The 17,454-nt window shown below is 44.1% G+C and overlaps 1 protein-coding gene across 2 annotated transcripts in view; it reads left to right on the forward strand.

Annotated features, from left to right (window-relative positions):
• The first annotated feature begins 8,180 nt into the window (after window positions 1–8,180).
• Window positions 8,181–17,454, forward strand: part of PGM5 (phosphoglucomutase 5) — a 148,175-nt gene continuing 138,901 nt past the window's right edge. Inside the window, exon 1 of one of the 2 annotated variants that reach the window (XM_019478154.2) lies at window positions 8,181–8,657. In XM_019478154.2, coding sequence (XP_019333699.1) covers window positions 8,397–8,657 — 261 coding nt within the window. In that variant the 5' untranslated portion in view covers window positions 8,181–8,396. The remainder of the gene's footprint in view (window positions 8,658–17,454) is intronic. The other variant, XM_006261237.4, reaches the window with a different exon arrangement.

Raw genomic sequence — 17,454 nt, forward strand, 5'->3', positions numbered from 1 at the left:
CTTACAGCTTCAGCAGTGCTATGCTGGCTAGCACTACAGATGAAAGGGACTTGGGGGTCATGATTGACCACAAGATGAACATGAGCCTTCAGTGTGATGCTGCAGCTAGTAAAGTGAGCAAAATGCTGGCTTGCATCCATAGATGCTTCTCAAGCAAATCCCAGGACATCAGCTGCGGCCTCAGCAAGGCCAAATGCAACAGGAGAATGAAGTACTACATCCAGTTTTGGGCTCCACAACTCAAAGGATGTGGAGAAACTTGAGAGAATCCAGAGAAGAGCCACGTGCATGATCAGAGGTCAGGAAAACAGACCTTATGATGACTGGCTGAGAGCTATGGAACTCTTCAACCTGGAAAAGTGCAGGGTCAGGGGCAATCTGATGGCCACCTATAAGTTTATAAGGGGTGTTCAAAGGGGAATGTTTGTTCACCAGAGCACCCCAAGGGATGACAAAGTCGAATGGTTATAAACTCCTGCAAGACTGTTTCAGGCTGGACATAAAGAAGAACTTCTTTACTGTCTGAGCCCCCAAGGCCTGGAATAGCCCGCCATCGGAGGTGATCGGGCATCTACTTTGAATGCCTTTAAGAGAAATTTGGATGTTTATGTTGCTGGGATCCTATGACCCCAGCAGACTTCCTGCCCCTGGGGCAGGGGGCTGGACTCGATGATCTTCTGTGGTCCCTTCCAGCCCTAATGTCTATGAAAAATAGCAAGAGATAATAAAATGAATATAGTAAAAAAACCCAGCACCCCCATCGGTTAAGAATTCAGATGTTTGATACCACTGACAAACTGGGTGAAATAACTGGATATCCAAGATATTATTTTTAAATATGTTAGAATCTAAGTACAAAATGAAATAACCAGGGCCTGATTTCTTGGGTTCTGGCCAGTCTGGTTAAGGCACAGGCAATTTAGTTTGTGTTTCCTAAAGACGGGGGATTTAAGGTGTTCAGACAGTACATTTTTCTGTTCTCTAAACTTCCAAAATCCACCCAGTGGCTCTGGCCATGCTTCTTTCTTTTTCCAGTGTTCCCCTTGCTCTGACATTATTAGCAGGAATGTCTGAAGCAAATGACTAGATTAGTAATTCTCAACGTTTCTAAACTCAAAGCACCCCATGAAAAATTTGAGCTCTTAATTTTCACTCGGGTTTTGACTACAGAAAAATAACAGAGCAATTCTTCTTTAGCAAAGGATGAAGAACTCCGAAAAACTGCAACGGGTCAGAATGTTTTTAATTCTGTAGATTGCTATTTGAAATCTCTGGGTTTATTTTTTGCATCATGTTTGCACACCTAACATTGGCACCCTGCGGCACCCTTGAAAGGCTCTCAAGGCAACTCAACCCCCTTGGTTGAGAGTTACTGGGCTAGATTATTTCCAGAGCAACATGGATTCCTACAAATGCTCTTTCATTGGAGCACACACAATAGCAGCACTTTCCACAACCAAGTTTTGTGAAGCAGAAGATTTCCAGCAAAAAGCCTCCCCTGCTTTGCTTCACAAAACAAGAGAGGAATTGACTGCTACAGGAATTTCAAAGGACTCTTTTTGCAGAAGACTCTACCTTGCCTTGGATATGACATGGGGCCATTATTGCAGCTCGGTGCTACTGAGGAATCTCACATACCATGAATAAGAATAAAGTTGAAGACTGCAACAAAGAAGGCTGAACATACCAACCATAATAGTACAGTATATTTTTTTACTAACTGAAATATTGGGAAGTCTTACTGCAGACTAAAATTATACTAGACACTATGAACTAGACTTAATCAGACATTATTTAATGCATTCTTTCCCCCCCTCTTTGAATTCTTACATGTCCTATCACCTCTAACTGATTGTACAAATTCTTCCTTCCATGGAGGAGTATTTGCAGGGCCGGAAACAGGCATGGGTGAACCAGGAGGTCACCCAGGACTTGCATAGAAACAGGGCCTGGAAATAGTAGTATTAGTATTATCTCTGACGAAGCGGGTATCACGGGATGGGGTCCCCAGGGATGGTTGTGATACCCCTAGGGCTCCTTGACCATGCCAATCCTGCCCAACGGGCACCCTTTCTCATCTTCCACGTCTTGCTGGTACTTATAATAAATAGGGAGGCTGCCTTCGAGTGTGTATTGGGACACAGTCCTGAAAAACCCCACTGAGCCCTGTGGGTTCTTGGACCCCTTTTGGGTTCCACTCCAAGATGGATGCCTCACAGGACACCCTCAGCTTTATGGGCTAGATGCATGGCTCCAGAGCTGCCTCTTTACCACTCCCCAAGCCTCACAGATGGCATTCACACATTGTGCCTCTGAGCCCTTAGTTTAGCTTGGCCTCCGGTCATTGCTGGGCTCCCTTCAGCCCTGTCTCTGCATCCCCTGGCGCTGGGCTCCTCCTCCCCAATAGCTTCAGCTCGGTACACCGGTATATAAAGAGCAACTGAAATATGAGCCCCTGGGCTACAACATAACACAAGCAGTTCAGGATGTGCTCTGGCCCTTTTAAAAAGTCAGACTTCCCCCCAGCACTAAGTGCCTTGCAGGCCAGGGTACCTGGTGAGCTCCTGGAGCCCCATTAGCCCTAAATGCAGCACATCCAGCAGCCACAGCACCTCTGGGGGCAATTCCTCCCTAGAGGCTCCTTCCCCTTACTGCTGCCAGAGAACTAACCCCTACTGCTCTCAGCCCTGGGGTTTATACATACCCAGGGCCCTGCCTTCTTCTGGTCAGCTGACCAGGTGCAGGCTAATTCCCTTGTTAGCCTGCTGCCATAGCAACCTCTACCTGTGAGGTTTCTGTCTGGCTCTTAGGGCCCTCTCCCAAGGTATTTTCTTCTTTTAAAGGAGCAGGCACCTTAGTGCCCTGTGACAGGGGGGTCGGATACTAAATGTGCACCCGCGGCTGCTAGGAGTTTAGGTACAATGCTGAGTATTTATTATTATTTAACCTGGCTTCATTTATTTAATTTTCATGAAGATTAAGATGCACTTCCATAAGAAAATGCTAATGATAGAGAATGGTAAACAGGAAAAGTTCTCTCTTTCTCTCTCTAAATCTTCTATATGTAGATGAAGTAATAAAGTACAGTACAGAGGCTATGTGAAATGGGTTATGAACGGTAGGCTGAAATAAGAGGTCACTTGTAAATTTGGAAAGCTACGTCTAAATTTTATTCTCAGTGGGCATAGCTGCACATGCATTAATGCACCATAATTACAGTGCATTGTTTAGTATGGGCATGTCTACACGTGCTTTTACGCACGCCTAAACTTAATGCTCTTTTGCAGGTATCAAATTTGGGCACGTATAGCCTAAAATTGCCAATTTAAGGATACATTGAGGGTGCTCATGTGTAGACCCACATCCTTAATGCACCTTAAAAATGGCTAATGTGTAGACACACCCTACTTGTAATATAGCACATTAAGTTAGTACCTGTTAATTGGCTCTGTTGCTCAGTAGCGCTGGCGCATGTCTTTTATATGATGTTAATGCACAGTAGACTAATTCTACTACATATTAGCATGGCTTTCACCGTGACACACTAATGTGCAGTAGAATTAGTCTGCTGCACTTTGTGTTTCGTGAAGACATTCACATCCACACTGATTCCAGATACTTGTTCACCCTGGTGTAAAATGGCTTGCCTTCTGAGTGCTGTACCCTTATCTACCTATTTGTACCTATGAAGCAGAGAGAGATGCTGCTACTCCTTGAAGTTTTCTGAGGTCAGTCATCTGGCTAGCTAGTCATGTGGGGAGCTGGGTACAACAGTCCTCCTGATGCTTCTGGAAAGCTAACTTCTGTGAAGGTATAATCCTGAACCGCACTTGGGGTAGTTCCATACCTGAAGATGTCTTGCTCCCTTTGTTAAAGAAGGTAGGTTTGGTCAAGGGCAGAAAACTAGCATTATGGGTGACCAGTCACAAACAATCAGGACTGCTTGAAATTCAAATATAACAACATTAGTCTGTAGAGTAAACTGGGAAAAAAGAAAGCATGATCAGTGCCTTGGCATTTTACAAATGGGTGGGGGGAAAGAAAGAGGTAAAATAATGACCTATTAATTGCCCCTGGGAATTAATTCAGAGGGAATCCATCCCTTTGAAGAGGGACAAAGTTAAAGTTTGCTGGCTATTTAAGGCCCTCAAAAGAGGGTTTGAGAAGGTCTTGTGTATTTACCTCATTCAGGCCTCTTGTATGGGGATGTATTTCACCTGAGTTTGTGGAATGTTTTGAATGAAAACAATTTTTCCTTGGATGGACCTTCTCAAAATTGCATGACAAATCTGAAAACTGCGTTTTCATCACTGAAAACTGATGAGGAGAAAGAAGGGAGGCAAAGGAAGGGAAAGCTGAAAGCACCCAAACTAATAGTTTTACAGAGAATTATAGAAAACATAAAAATGAAGGGAAAACTTTCATGGAAAATGCTTATTTATATTTTAAGATCATGTAAGAGCGGTATTGTAGCCATGATGGTCCAGAAATTATGTTATGCAAAGATTTCTTAGGGTATCTTTTATTACCCCAACTACATCATTGGTCCAAATTAGATAAGCTTTTGACTGTTTTGCATTCAAAAGGAACTATTTAAATGCTTGGAATGATGCCTTTTAAAAACGATGAGGGATTTCCTCTCTCAGTATTTACCTCCCCCAATCATAATAATGATGTTATTTTGAGCAAAAATTAAGTATTTTTCTGTTCATATTTCTTTAAAAGATATCAAACTTTCTGTTATAAATGAACTTTCTGCACTCGCTAGCTCTGATAACACTGTTCGCTTTTCCTAAAGAATCAGAGCAGCCTTCAACACCACTTTTTTTGTTCCACATGATAGATGTCAATGCTTTGTATCAGTACAGGGCAGTAAGACTATCCTGCTGCATTTGTGACCGGGTTACACCTATCTGTGCAATGCTGCTACCATAGTGAGCAAGTGTCTAATGAAGGGTGCAAACAAGAAGGATAAACAAAAGCTATTTAAGATGTAGATGGTAAGCAGTGGAAGGGTGAGGGTGACAAGGTACCAACCACAAGGTTTTACCTGCAGCATTCTTCCCAGGGCTGTTATAAGAGTCAGTAAACTATGCTAGGTATGAGCACTGCTTTTCCACAACGGGTAGCCTGCATCCTCCCTAGCCCATGAACAAATCTGGAGGGACATGTGCCTACCTATGCCCCTCTGACTCATCTCTGGTACCCAACCCCCTCCCCAGGAGTGTCTGCAGCTGTGGGGAGCCAGCCCCCACCAACCCCCCAGATGAGCTGCCCGTGGCTCTGTCTTGCTCCCCCGGTTGGGCCTTGTGGCCACACATTTCCCACCCTGACAGGCTCAGGCACCTCCCCAGTACCCCCAGCCCCAGAGGCCAACTCTGTGCATTCTCCCTCCTTCATTGTGGCCACCACCACCTTAATCTTTCCCTTCCATCCCATAGACTTACTCTCTACCACTGCCTGGTTGTATTGCTGGCCACGTGCATGTGTGTGCACATGCACACATGCAAGCGGCAACCCCTGTGTCCCACTCCCTCTAGCCACAAGCATTTCTTTGCAGACTGGACTGCTGCCAGCTTGCAAGGGGAAACCCTCAGTTACTCGTATTTTTCTCCTTTTTAAAAGAGAAAATCTGCATTTTTTTTTTTCATGGCAAATGGCAAACTCGTATCTCTGGTTATGAATAACAGTGTAGAGCGGCTGTTCTGTCTGTGCCCAAAGTGACTTCAGGAAATCACTGACCTTTCATAATACCACTCCTCTCTGCTGGTTCACAACTTGCTTGCTATTGCCTAAGTTTGGTCACTGAAGTTGGTCCAAAGGCCTCTTGTGCAGCTCCTCTGCACATTGCTTTCCCATTAAAAAAAGACAGAGAGAGTTCCTTCTACTGCATACAGTTTTCTGTGGTCCCTGCATAGACCAGCAAGCTTGGCCTGCAATAATATTTGCATATGACAGGATTTTGGGATATCTTTTCTAGAGATTAACTGGATCAGTACTGTGGCAGACATCTGCCATCTGGTTAAATACACTGTGGACTGTCTCAACACACTCCAGTTTACTCACCTGTAGAGCCTAAAACTCTTCAGTCTGAAATAAATTAATTGATAAATGCCCCACGTTGATGTTAGGCCTGCCAGGGAAATCAGACATTCCAACCCACGGGAAATCTTTCATTCCAAGATTTTTGCATTTTAAATAAGTACAAAAAACTTATAACTATGAACTTGTCTGAAGGATCAACGTTTTCAAAGAATTATAGTTTAGAGAAACTGAACTCAATTTTATTTATTTTTTAACATTTTCAAGTTTAACGCTGGCTCCTAGATCATAGCTAGTGCTACATAGATGAAGCCTCTCTGTAGGACAGGTGCTGGTCATCTCTCCATCTTACAGTCATGTCAAAGCACAGAGGTGGGAGTATTTCTCAGGCAATTCTAAGAACACACTGACATGGGAAAAGCACATTGTTTTACCCTCCCTCATTCACAGACAGGACTGAGCCATTTTACGTGATGCTTAGAAGCAAAGCAGCCTGAAGCTTTCTTTATATGAAAAGAGTCTCTGCTGCTGTAACTGATCTTGCCAGCTCCTTCCACAAAGCTCTGTAGATTAATGCAGTCTATGCCAGCTGAAGGAATATAGTTATCCCAGCTGTGTCAGGACTTTTCTTCACCCAGCTCAGTTAACCATGGGGTGTGATTTTTTTTCTTTAAAAAAAACAAAAAAACAAACAAAAAAACTTTGTAGTGTAGATCTGGTCTAAGACAAACAACTGGCATGGAAACTTCTTAATTAAAATTTGGCAGAATGGTAAGCCATTCATAGTAAAGTCCTCTACTGAAAAGTGTCATGCCTCCTTGACTACAGGCACACTATCAGCTCTGCTTATAATTCAATTAATAATAATGAAAATCTCCAAGACACCCTGCAAGTACTAGCTGATTCTATGAGATAACTGAAACCTTGTTTTACCTATGCAGAGGGGGGACAGAGTGAAGGAAGTCTAGGGATTGTCTCGCTGCCACAGAAGGAGGCAGAACTTGGATGGGTCAGGTGGCTACCAGACCTAGAGGCAGAATTTGGATGGGTCTAGTGCCCACTAGAAACAAGAGCCTTCTTCTGATGTTCAGTGTCTTATGGGAAAAGAAAAAGAGCTGCTGTTCACTTTGAACAGGACTGTTTTGGAGCGATAGACTAGAAATCCATTAGGCTGACCATAAGCTGTCATGGATACCTGAAGCCCTATTGTCAGGGCAGCACTTTGGCAAAGGCACGGGCATTTGGCTTCATGGGTCATGTTATATTCTTGAACCTCCCCTGGACTTCCTGCATGAGCCTCGGTTCCTTATCTTCCCTGCTGGAAAAATGGGGAGAAAAGTACTTCCCTGGGGTGGAGGGATGGGGGGTTGGTCACCTTGGTGGTGTGGGTGGATATACACAGGGGGGTGTGGAGTTAGTTACCTTGGTGGTCAAGGAGGGTGTGAGTGCGTGTGTGTAAGGAGTTAGTTACCTTGATTGGGGGGGGTTCGTCACCTTGTGTGTGTGTGTGTGTGTGTAGGGGGATTCATAGATTGACTGTAAGACCAGAAGGGACCTTGGAAGATCATCCAGCCCCCTGCACCAAGCAGGAAAAATAACTGGGGGTCAGGTGAGCCCAGTGAGGTGACTGTCTAGTACGCCAGGGTGTGGGTTTACTCATCTGAGAGAGAGAGAGAGAGAGAGAAAGAGTGTGTGTGTGTGTGTGTGTATAAGGAGGTGGAGTTAGTTACCTTGGTGTTGTGGGAGGGTGTGTGTGTGTGGAGAGAAGTGGGGTTAGTCACCTGTGTGTAAGGAGATGAAGGTAGTCCCCTTGGGGTGTGTGCGTGTAAGGAGGTGGAGTTAGTGACCCTGGTGTGGCAGGGTCCCGACCTCCTTCACCCTCAGCCAAGCCAGCGGAGGCTTCCCCCTTGCCCGCAGGTCTGCCCGGTTGCCCCGGGCTCTGACTTGCGTGGAAAGAGGCGCAGGCCGGTCCTTTGGACGCCCGCCCCTGGTGCCCCCGCGCCCCGCCGAGCCGGGCAAGCCCCTTCTCCCTCCCCGTTTTTCCAGGCGGGAAGACGAGGAGCAGCAGAGCAGATGCGACCTCGGGGCGGTGAGCTCCGGAGCCAGCTCCGCTCCCGCTGCCCGAGGCGGGGCCGGGCCGGGGCGGGCCGAGGGCGGCGCCCGTGGGCCGGGCTGACGGGCCGTGATCCCCTGCAACACATGTCCGCCCCCGGCCGTGCCCGGGCCGGGCAGTCCGCAGCCTCCCCCTGCTTGCGGGGCTATTTCTGGGCGGCGCCGGGAGGCCCGGCCCGGCCCTGCGCGGCGGCGGGTCCCATGGGCTGCGGCGGCGGCGGCGGCGCGTGAGGGGCGCGGGCATGGAGGGCAGCCCCATCCCGGTGCTGACGGTGCAGACGGCGCCGTACGAGGACCAGCGGCCGACGGGCGGAGGGGGGCTGCGGCGGCCCACGGGGCTCTTCGAGGGGCAGCGCAACTACCTGCCCAACTTCGTGCAGAGCCTGCTGTCCTCCATCGACCTGCGCGACCGCCAGGGCTGCACCATGGTGGTGGGCAGCGACGGCCGGTACTTCAGCCGCGCCGCCATCGACGTCGTGGTGCAGATGGCCGCGGCCAACGGGGTAAGCGGCGCCTCTCGTCCCCCTCGCCTCTGCCCGCCCCTGCCCCTCGCCCTGGCTGGGCTCAGGCCACCCCCCTGGAAAACGCCAGCCCTTCATGTTCACTCCTTTTTGACAAAGAAGAGCCTTTCCTCTGTAGCAAGGGCTGGGACAGAGCCCGCCGCACCTTTCCCCCCCCGCCGGCAACCTCCGCCGTGCCCTTGTGTCCGCGCCCTGCCAGGGCGGGCCACAGTCACCATATCGGCGCAACAATGTCAACCCCGTGTCCAGTCAGTAGTAGTAAAAGTGTTCAAAACGTACCATCGTGGTTGAGGCAGCTCATTGATGCAGCCTCAAGTCACCCTCAGGGGTGCCCTGGCCTTTGGGTTTGCTCTCAGCGCAGCAAAACTGGCTTGTTGGTTTGTTGTCAGTGCTTTCTTACGACTGCTTGCCTGGAAAAGGAGAGGTGCTTCCACTTCGATGACTTGGTTGTTGCTCACTGACAATTACAGTGAGCAATGTCAAGTAAATGAAAAGAAGGGTTGTTTGCATAGGTTTTCAGCATATGATAGTTTTTTCAATAAATGCGATCATTTCGAGGTCCCAAATAGATCCATATTTAAGGCCTGGCAATGCTGCCAGGGCCAGTGTTGCACTGTGCTTTGTGGCACCCCGGAAAGGATCTCTAGGCACCCCAGGGTGGCGCAGCACCCTGGCAGAGCATCACGACCTTGCGCCCATTGTTGACCCCTTCTGAACACGCGCTGACCTCTCCGTGGCCATGGCCTTCGACCTGTTCTTGGGCCCCACTTGCTGCTTTCCCCCCTCTGAATGCAATGCGTCCACACCCTGCACATGCCTTCCCCCTCCTTTTCTTCCCCCGTAGCCGTGTCTCTCCTCTCAGTCCCATGTGTCAGGACTCCTTTCCTGTCCTCTTCCATTCTTTCCATCCCATGTTTGCCCTTTAAAGTGTCACGATGCTCATTCGATGCCACAGGAGTTGCTATAATTTTCAAGCAATGGAGCACTTTGTTAATAAGGCAGTGGAGGAGCCTGAAACCTACCACACAAGGGCAGCAGTTGCCTGTGGCTTACCACGGTTGCTCTAAAGATCCTGTGTTGCTTTCTAGTCTCAATTTGCTACATGTAATTTTATCATGGATTTTAGCACTCTAAAAAACAGGTGACAAAACCAGGAGGAAAACAATTCCGTGATGTTTGGCTCTTTACAATCTCAAGGCAGGAGATTTAGTGGTGGTGGCTTATTATTTGCTTTGTGGTATCACCTAGTGACCCTGCCCAAGAACTGTGGCTTTAGTGTGTTTACATACTGCACGCCTGCCTTGTCAAAGGTGATTCTTGCTTCAAAGATTTTTCAGTCTAATATCACAGCCAAGTGGCAATGAGAGATGAACAGTCTTAATTTTGACTGCTCCTTATTTAAAAAGGAAGGAAAGGTTTAAGAACTGTAGTGCTGTTGGTTTGGAACAAATATAAGAAAGTGTAATATGGTTCATTTTAATTTTACTTGCATACTTAATCTAGGAGTCCCGGTGCCTTATGCCACCTAATAATGCCTTTTATGATGTACCACTAGGCTTTAACAATGTAGAGATTTGGGTTTATTTATGCCTAACTAGGGTGATTTTGAAAACCTCAGGAGAAATGCCAACTTTGGTTTACCAGATTCTTTGATTCTGCATTGTAGACTGAAGTAGCTAGGGAAATGTATTTTGATTCTCAATAAGAAATGTGAAACATGAAATGACTGAAGACAAGTCGAAGCAGGGTGTGCCTGTCAATTTGATACTTAAAAAAAATAACCTACTATTAAGAGCAATACCTCATATATTTTTCCATAGTTTAAATTATGCAAGTACAAGAGAGAGAGACTCATTCCTTCTCTGTTGTTAGCTTTACATGTGTGAGAAAAGACAAGGGTGGCAAACAGATTATTTACCAGCATTTGTTGTGTTGTGATTGCTTACTGTCCTTGTGGTCTGTAAAAACAAACAAACCTCAGAATAAATACAAGATGATTTAATAATCAGGTTCTAATTTGATTTATATAAAAGAAACATATATCATATTTATACATTAGAAACTGATACTGATTTAGACTGATATATAATTTATATAAAGTTACTATGTATATTAATCTTATATAACCTGAGGTGGTGGGGGGTTACATGTATTTCACTTATTCAGGAAATCTGGTTATCCTGCTACCATTATGGTTGCTTTGAAATTTCTACATAAAGCCCAAAGACAATCAGTTTCTCTGACTTTACTCTCCAAGCCTGACAAAATTATCAAGAGATAATTGGACTTTCTCTTTGAGTCGTCAGTGAATTTTTTTGGAGAGGAAATATTTTAAGTGTTCCATGTTTGAAATGGAGACTTGTTATTATATATATAATGCGTGGTGTTTCATTTTAATCATGAAAAAATGTGGATTTTGGGTTACCTTTTTAATCTGAAAATTGGGTATTTTTTTTTAATTGGAGAAATCCAGGATCCCTGCTTGTTACACATCAGATGATGTGCTGGGTGAGGTTGGGCAGGGTGGGAAGTGATTAAGCTGGGACACAAGTGAGCAAGGCTGGAGGAAGCAGAGCTGGTGGTTTAAGGAGTGTGAGCAGTGTGAGGTGTTGTGCATAGAGAGGATAGTAGCTGAACAGATGTATGCAGGATGCAGGGATGAAAGCAGCTTGGAGTGAGTTATGTAGTATGCAGTGTTAAGGGAGGGAAGCTGAGCAAAGTTGTAGTGGGCTTTTGGAGTGACTTTTGGAAGTGCTAGCTCTCCCTGCCATCTGGAATCCTGTTGCTCTGAGACTGAGCAACAGCGAAGGCATGACGGCAAGAACTCTTCTGCATAACCTAGCTGGTCCTTAGCTCCTCACATACCAGTAGTAGCCAGGGAGCACTGGGATAACCTGGAAGTGTGTGAAGGTGGAGACATGAGGGGGTAGGGGCTGAAGGGGTAGGAAGGAGCATCGGAGACTAGGAAGCAAGAGGAGCTAGGGATATAGGTTTGTGAGAGTCGCTTAGTATCAGGATGGGACTGCTCCTGCCTATTTCTCTTCCTCCTTTTCCTTTTCCTGCCACATTCTGCTTTCTGTCCAGAACGAATGAGCAGTGGACATCCTGGTTTGACAAACTTTTTGTGGGTTGTTGGAGCTGAGCTCACTCTCTCTGCTGAGTTATGGGAAATCTGTCAAACACAAATGTTAATGTCCACCAGCCCTAGTGTGTGGGAGTTTTTCGTTTCACAATTCCCATGCCAAAACTTTAAGATTACTTCGATACATTATTTAACAATGTACTGTAATTATTACAGCTCTAGGAGACTACCAGGAAATTATTTGTTCGTAATCTAGTGCCTTACCACCTCCATGTGTCCAGGGACGACTTATGACAAACTCAAAAAATTAAGGTGATAGTAAAGTTTGTGTCAGAGAGAGGAAATGGAGATGTGTATTGAAGATGGTTGAGCTAGTGTTAATGATATGCTCTGTTCTTTTACTGTGAAAACATGTAGGCTGCTAAAGCATCTTAATCATATGAGTACGTGACTAATTTATTACCATCTGCAGTAGAGTTCATGATTTCTCCATCATATTGCATAGCAGCATCCCAGAGAAGGGATCTAGTGCCTTTGTATGTTTATAAATGCTCAAGCAGTTTGACTTGGCAGGGATTTACCTGACTGCTGCCTTGGTTGTTTTCCAGTTGTCTTTTAGTACAATGTTGTTTTTATTTTCTCTTATCTTCCATGCAAAACTTGCGCTCATCTGTTATGGCAGAAAAAAATATGTATAGCGCTTGCTTGTGTGCTTTCTCTCTCTCTCTCTCTCTCAATATATTTGTCCATGATTGCAGCATGCCACTTGGCCATACAGAAGCAGGGGAGGCCACAGGAAAGCAGAGATTCACAGTGTCCAGAACATAATCTTCTTGTTTCATGTGTTTTCAAGCTTAATTGACTGAAGCATGTGAGAGATTACTGGGCAGAATAAAAAAACATTAACTGACTCCATGTTAATCTATTGAATCATCTGAAAATGCACAGCTGCATGTGGTAGCAATGCTTAAAACTGTCCTGGCAAAGTGTTTGTTAGGGTAGTCATTCTTCAGTCTTAACGGTTTGCTAAGTCATGGTCTTTCTTGCTGCAGATTCTAGTCAGAATACAGCATATAGTATCTAGTAAGATATTATAAGGGACATCAAATGATAGTAGTCTTGCAATGTCAGCCTTTTGAGTGCCACTACTAGAGATATCCTTTTCATGCCATAGCATGATCTATTGATATGGCAGGTATTTTAACAGCACTTTAATTAGGCATATATTGCTATATAGGCACCAGTTTTGACTTTTCCAGCACAGGTCAGTTAATCTTAGAGTTCATTATTTAGGAAGTATTTGGTATCAGCTTTGTTTTCTGAGGAAAAGCCAATCAGCATCTGGGGTAAAGAGAGTACAAAATTGATATATAAAAGGAGAGTCCCTAGGGGTGACCTAGCACATATATTTCTTAGCTCTCTGCAGCCTCCAAACACTTTATAGAGGTACTTTTAGATTTTCACATTTTACATAATGATTCTGGACATGAGCTCTTTGCAGAGGTCATTGTTATTCCTCCACAGCACAAATAGTGTCAGGATGTAAATTTCACTCCTGCCATCATTAGGGTAGGAATGAGATCCTTGTATCACTTCTTAAGGCTGAATGTGTCTTTGATGTTTACAACAGAAATTAAAGAATCGACTTCAGCGGGCAAATAGATTTATGCAGTGGCAGCTCAGCAGAAAAATACATGTAAATGAAAAGCTGTAAGAGATCACACTGTCTAATTGGTTCAGTCTATGACTAATATTCTGTGTCTACTATTAAGAATAACTTGGTTTTGTGTACAAAACCTCTTGAAGAATGTATTGAGGAATATATTGTGTTATTCCGATGATGTCTACCCTGCTCCCCTCCAAAAATCACACTAAACTTATAAACAGGGTTAACCTGAAACTGATATCATCCAGTCTCAATTATGTACTTGCTGCGCTGTTATGCGGTCCAAAGTGTTTTGTTTTTAGTACACTTTTTATTTTAATAATTTTGCTCACTTAACGCTTTATGCCCTTTCCTTATTTTATTCTTCTATGGGATTTTGTAAGGACAAAAGCAATTCAAGGTCTTTGTTTGTAAGTAGTGACATACTCAGGGAAAAAGCTGTTTATCCTAAAATTGTATTTGAAAATGTTGGAGTCAATTTATTTGCAAAGTCAAATTATACTTGGAACAATATAGCATGTAGTCTACACCACTTAACTAATGTATATGATATGCACTGACTTGAGCATTTCAAGATAACTGCAGCCCTATTATTTTCATACATTTTGCAAAATATAATTCCTGTTGTCTTCCTTTTGCTCCCGCATATGCAGCTCTTGTTTAAAAGCTGGCACATATCTCTGACAGCTGTAGTTGGAAGACTGAGTCATTGCCATAGATGGCAGCCTTTCTACATGCTTCATTGTTTAAAAAAAAAAGGGGGAGGGAGAAAAAGATGCAAAACAGACTTTTTTTAATATGTGTTTTCCTTGTGCCTCTCTTCCTTGGGAAACATACATAATTAAACTGTTGCATAGACTAGCAGAAAGTTTGTTGCAATCTATTGAGAAGTTTTCTATACTTTCTCTACCCAACTTTGTCTAAATGCAATTTAACAGTAGTGATTAACAGCACTAATGTAAGGATCTTGAAAAAGCTACATATTTCCCAGAACAAGCTTTACATGCAGGGAAGAAGCCATAAACAGAAAATCTAGTTCAAAACGACTCTCAAAATATTTCTTCATTACTTCCATTGACTTGCATATCTCTGGGTAGAAAAAAGCTGTAGGTGATATAGCACTGTAAAAGCTGGCCTTTCTCTCTCAAACCTAGATCTAAAACTGCTGTAGGACACTTATGTCAAATTTTTATTGGTTCAGCTTGACTCCTGGTGGAGGGAGTTTTACCCTATCCATTCTACAGGAAAAAGGCAAACCAGAGCAACCAAAAGCTGTTTTGTAGTGGAAACATGGCCTCCTTGTTCTGTCCGAAAGGGATTGTATTACAGTGACTGCATGTAGGGTCAAGTAAAAAGTGTTTGTGAAGCAGTTTGACATCTCAGCCTGTTGAATGAAGAAAATAATACAATATCACTTAATTTGAAGATCCAAAGAACTTTCAAAAGTGGGAAAGTACTGTATGAACATAAATCAGTAGTTTTTTCTCAAGTCAATTGTCTGTATTCTGTGTCTCAGTCAGTGAAGGGAAAGACAGCCTGCTATTCCAACTATTCCAGTAAAGCCTGCCATACTAGACCTCAGGGGAAAATGTCATCTTTACTAACGTCCTGTCACTTTGTAAATTCTTCTTCTTGGGCAATCCCCCTCAGTTGAGGATGATTGCTTGTGAGAAGCACTTCAGATGTTGGGACTTTAAAAGGTGCTGTTTTACTCTGCCTTGAGAGGCTACAGTGGGTGTACAACAGTGAAACAGTTAATTCTGAGTCTGATAGGCTCTGATAGAGTCCCATAGATTTATGTAGCACTATCACTGTGCAAGAGTACAACCCTTTTTTCAGATTGTAGAGATGAAGATTTGTTCAGTTATAGGAACATTTGACAAAGGACTGATCTCAGTAAATTGGAATAGAAAGCACATTATTCAACAATATCTTGACTGAACACGTACAACATTCAGCTACCCAGAATGCATATTAACTGTGTACATTGCATTCAACCTAGTGAAGAATCTAGGTTGTACGACTAGTAAAAAAAAAATAAAAAAATCTGTCAAAAGTATTTTAGCACAGAAAAGTGGGATTTTTATTAAATGACATTTTTCATAGAGTAAAAATTTCCTTAAAAATATTGATTTTGCTCCTAAAAATGAACCTCTGGAACTAAGTCTTTTCCTATCTCGTTTGTTTTTCTAAAATAGTCCACAGAGGGAGTGATCCAAACATCTGCCAACCAGGAAAATCAGAGCTGTTAGGGAGTGAAGTGATCCTTGAATATTTTATGTAGTTAAATAATATTCATAACTTTAATATCTTCCCCACCCCTCCCAACACATAATTAAAGGAACTGTCAATATTGCAAGCCTAAAATTATGGGGGAAATGTCATCATAGTACTCAGGTTGTTAAATCTCAACAGAGAAAGTTCAGTTGTTTAGTTCAGTTATAAATATATTTGAGTATTTTAAATGCCCAAAGTTGGGCACTACTGTAACTTACAGTGCAGAAGAAATCAACAGCACACATCTACACTTGTAAGGTGCAGGAAAAGTAACTTGTGCTTGATTTAGCTATTGGACGTTTCAGTGTACACAATCTGTTTTTCCTTAAACAGTCCACAAAATCATGTTGTAGGTGAGTGACTGCCTAAGCCTTATAGAGTCAAAAGGTTTTGGCCTGATGAACTGCTTCAAAAATGGATGGAGGGGCAGCGTTTTTCCATGTCCTACAAAATAATTGGCCGAGCAGCCAGTGGTGAATGTTGAATTTGCATCCAATTATCTCTGTTACATTCCTCAGAGTGTTCAAATACCCAGACACACAAGATTCTACAGCACTGAAGTGTAGTGATTTTTTTTTTTCAGTGTGACTCAGAAACAGTGATCTTGAGTGAAAGAATTTCAGGTAAGACCTGAGTACATGAAGCAAGCTCCTGTGCAGAGCTTCCTCCATTGTAAGGGAAGTGACTTGCATTCCTGGCAATTTTTTTGAGGGGTCTGATGCTCTGACTCATGATCTCCTACGACAGCTCTAAGTCAGGTTGGTGCAGCAAAACAAAGACATTATGGAGTCCCTACCTCTGATTTGCGAAGATGCAACAACTTTTCCCATTAACCATGAACATTTGTTTAAGAGAGACATTGGTACTTTCCCCACAATGTTCTGAGGTTTATCCTGAAGGACTGTTCAAAGGGGAAAGGCTAAATAACACTAGCCACTTATGTCTTCATAATGTCCTGTGGTAAAATCCTGGTTTCAGGATTTTACCTCTAGTCTTTTTCCCAGGCATTCTGCTTACTTATCAAATTATCCTAACTTCTGGTTTCTTGATGACTAATGTTTTCTACCCCTTCCTCAAACCAAACCTCCTCTGTTCTCGTCTTTCTCCATTCTTTTCCCTGCTCCACACTTTCCATTTCCTCTGTCCAGGGTGTGTGCGGAGGGACACCCCCCCCACACACACACCCCCACACACACACAGAGTTTTCTACCCTAAAAGAAGGAGGGGGTAGCAGATAAGGAAGGAACAGATCTTAGGCTTTGTATAGACTGTACTATTAGAAGTTTGAGGGTAGACTGTACTGTTAGAAGTTTGAGGGGTTAGATCAGTTTAAAAATGAACCCCCAGTCTAACTTACTAATTAGATACGTGCTGGGAGCCTGCGCTAAGGTAAATCGGGGGAGGAACAGTTGGGATGGGGAGGCTTGGGTGATTGGGGGTCTAGTGGGGTCTGTAGGGGACTTAGAGGGATTGGGGGTGGGGTGTTGGTGGACTTGGAAAGGCTCTCTAATCCCACCAAACAGCCCCAGACTTTCCCCCTCCCCCTGGTGCAGCCAAACCACCCCAAACCGCTCCTGGGGTTGGTTGTACAGATGTTCATCAGCCCCAGGAGCCCAACTGAAGTGAGATGGATTGGGGAGGAGTGGGTGGATTGGAGGCTAGTGACTTCTGGGGGGAGTTGATGGGATTGCAGGGGCTGGCAGCTCCACTGGTGGGGGGTTTGGCACGATTGGGAGAACTCTCTCCCCTTCCCC

This window comes from Alligator mississippiensis, chromosome 3 (genome assembly GCF_030867095.1).
Source record: "Alligator mississippiensis isolate rAllMis1 chromosome 3, rAllMis1, whole genome shotgun sequence".
Classification (NCBI taxonomy): Eukaryota; Metazoa; Chordata; order Crocodylia; family Alligatoridae; genus Alligator; species Alligator mississippiensis.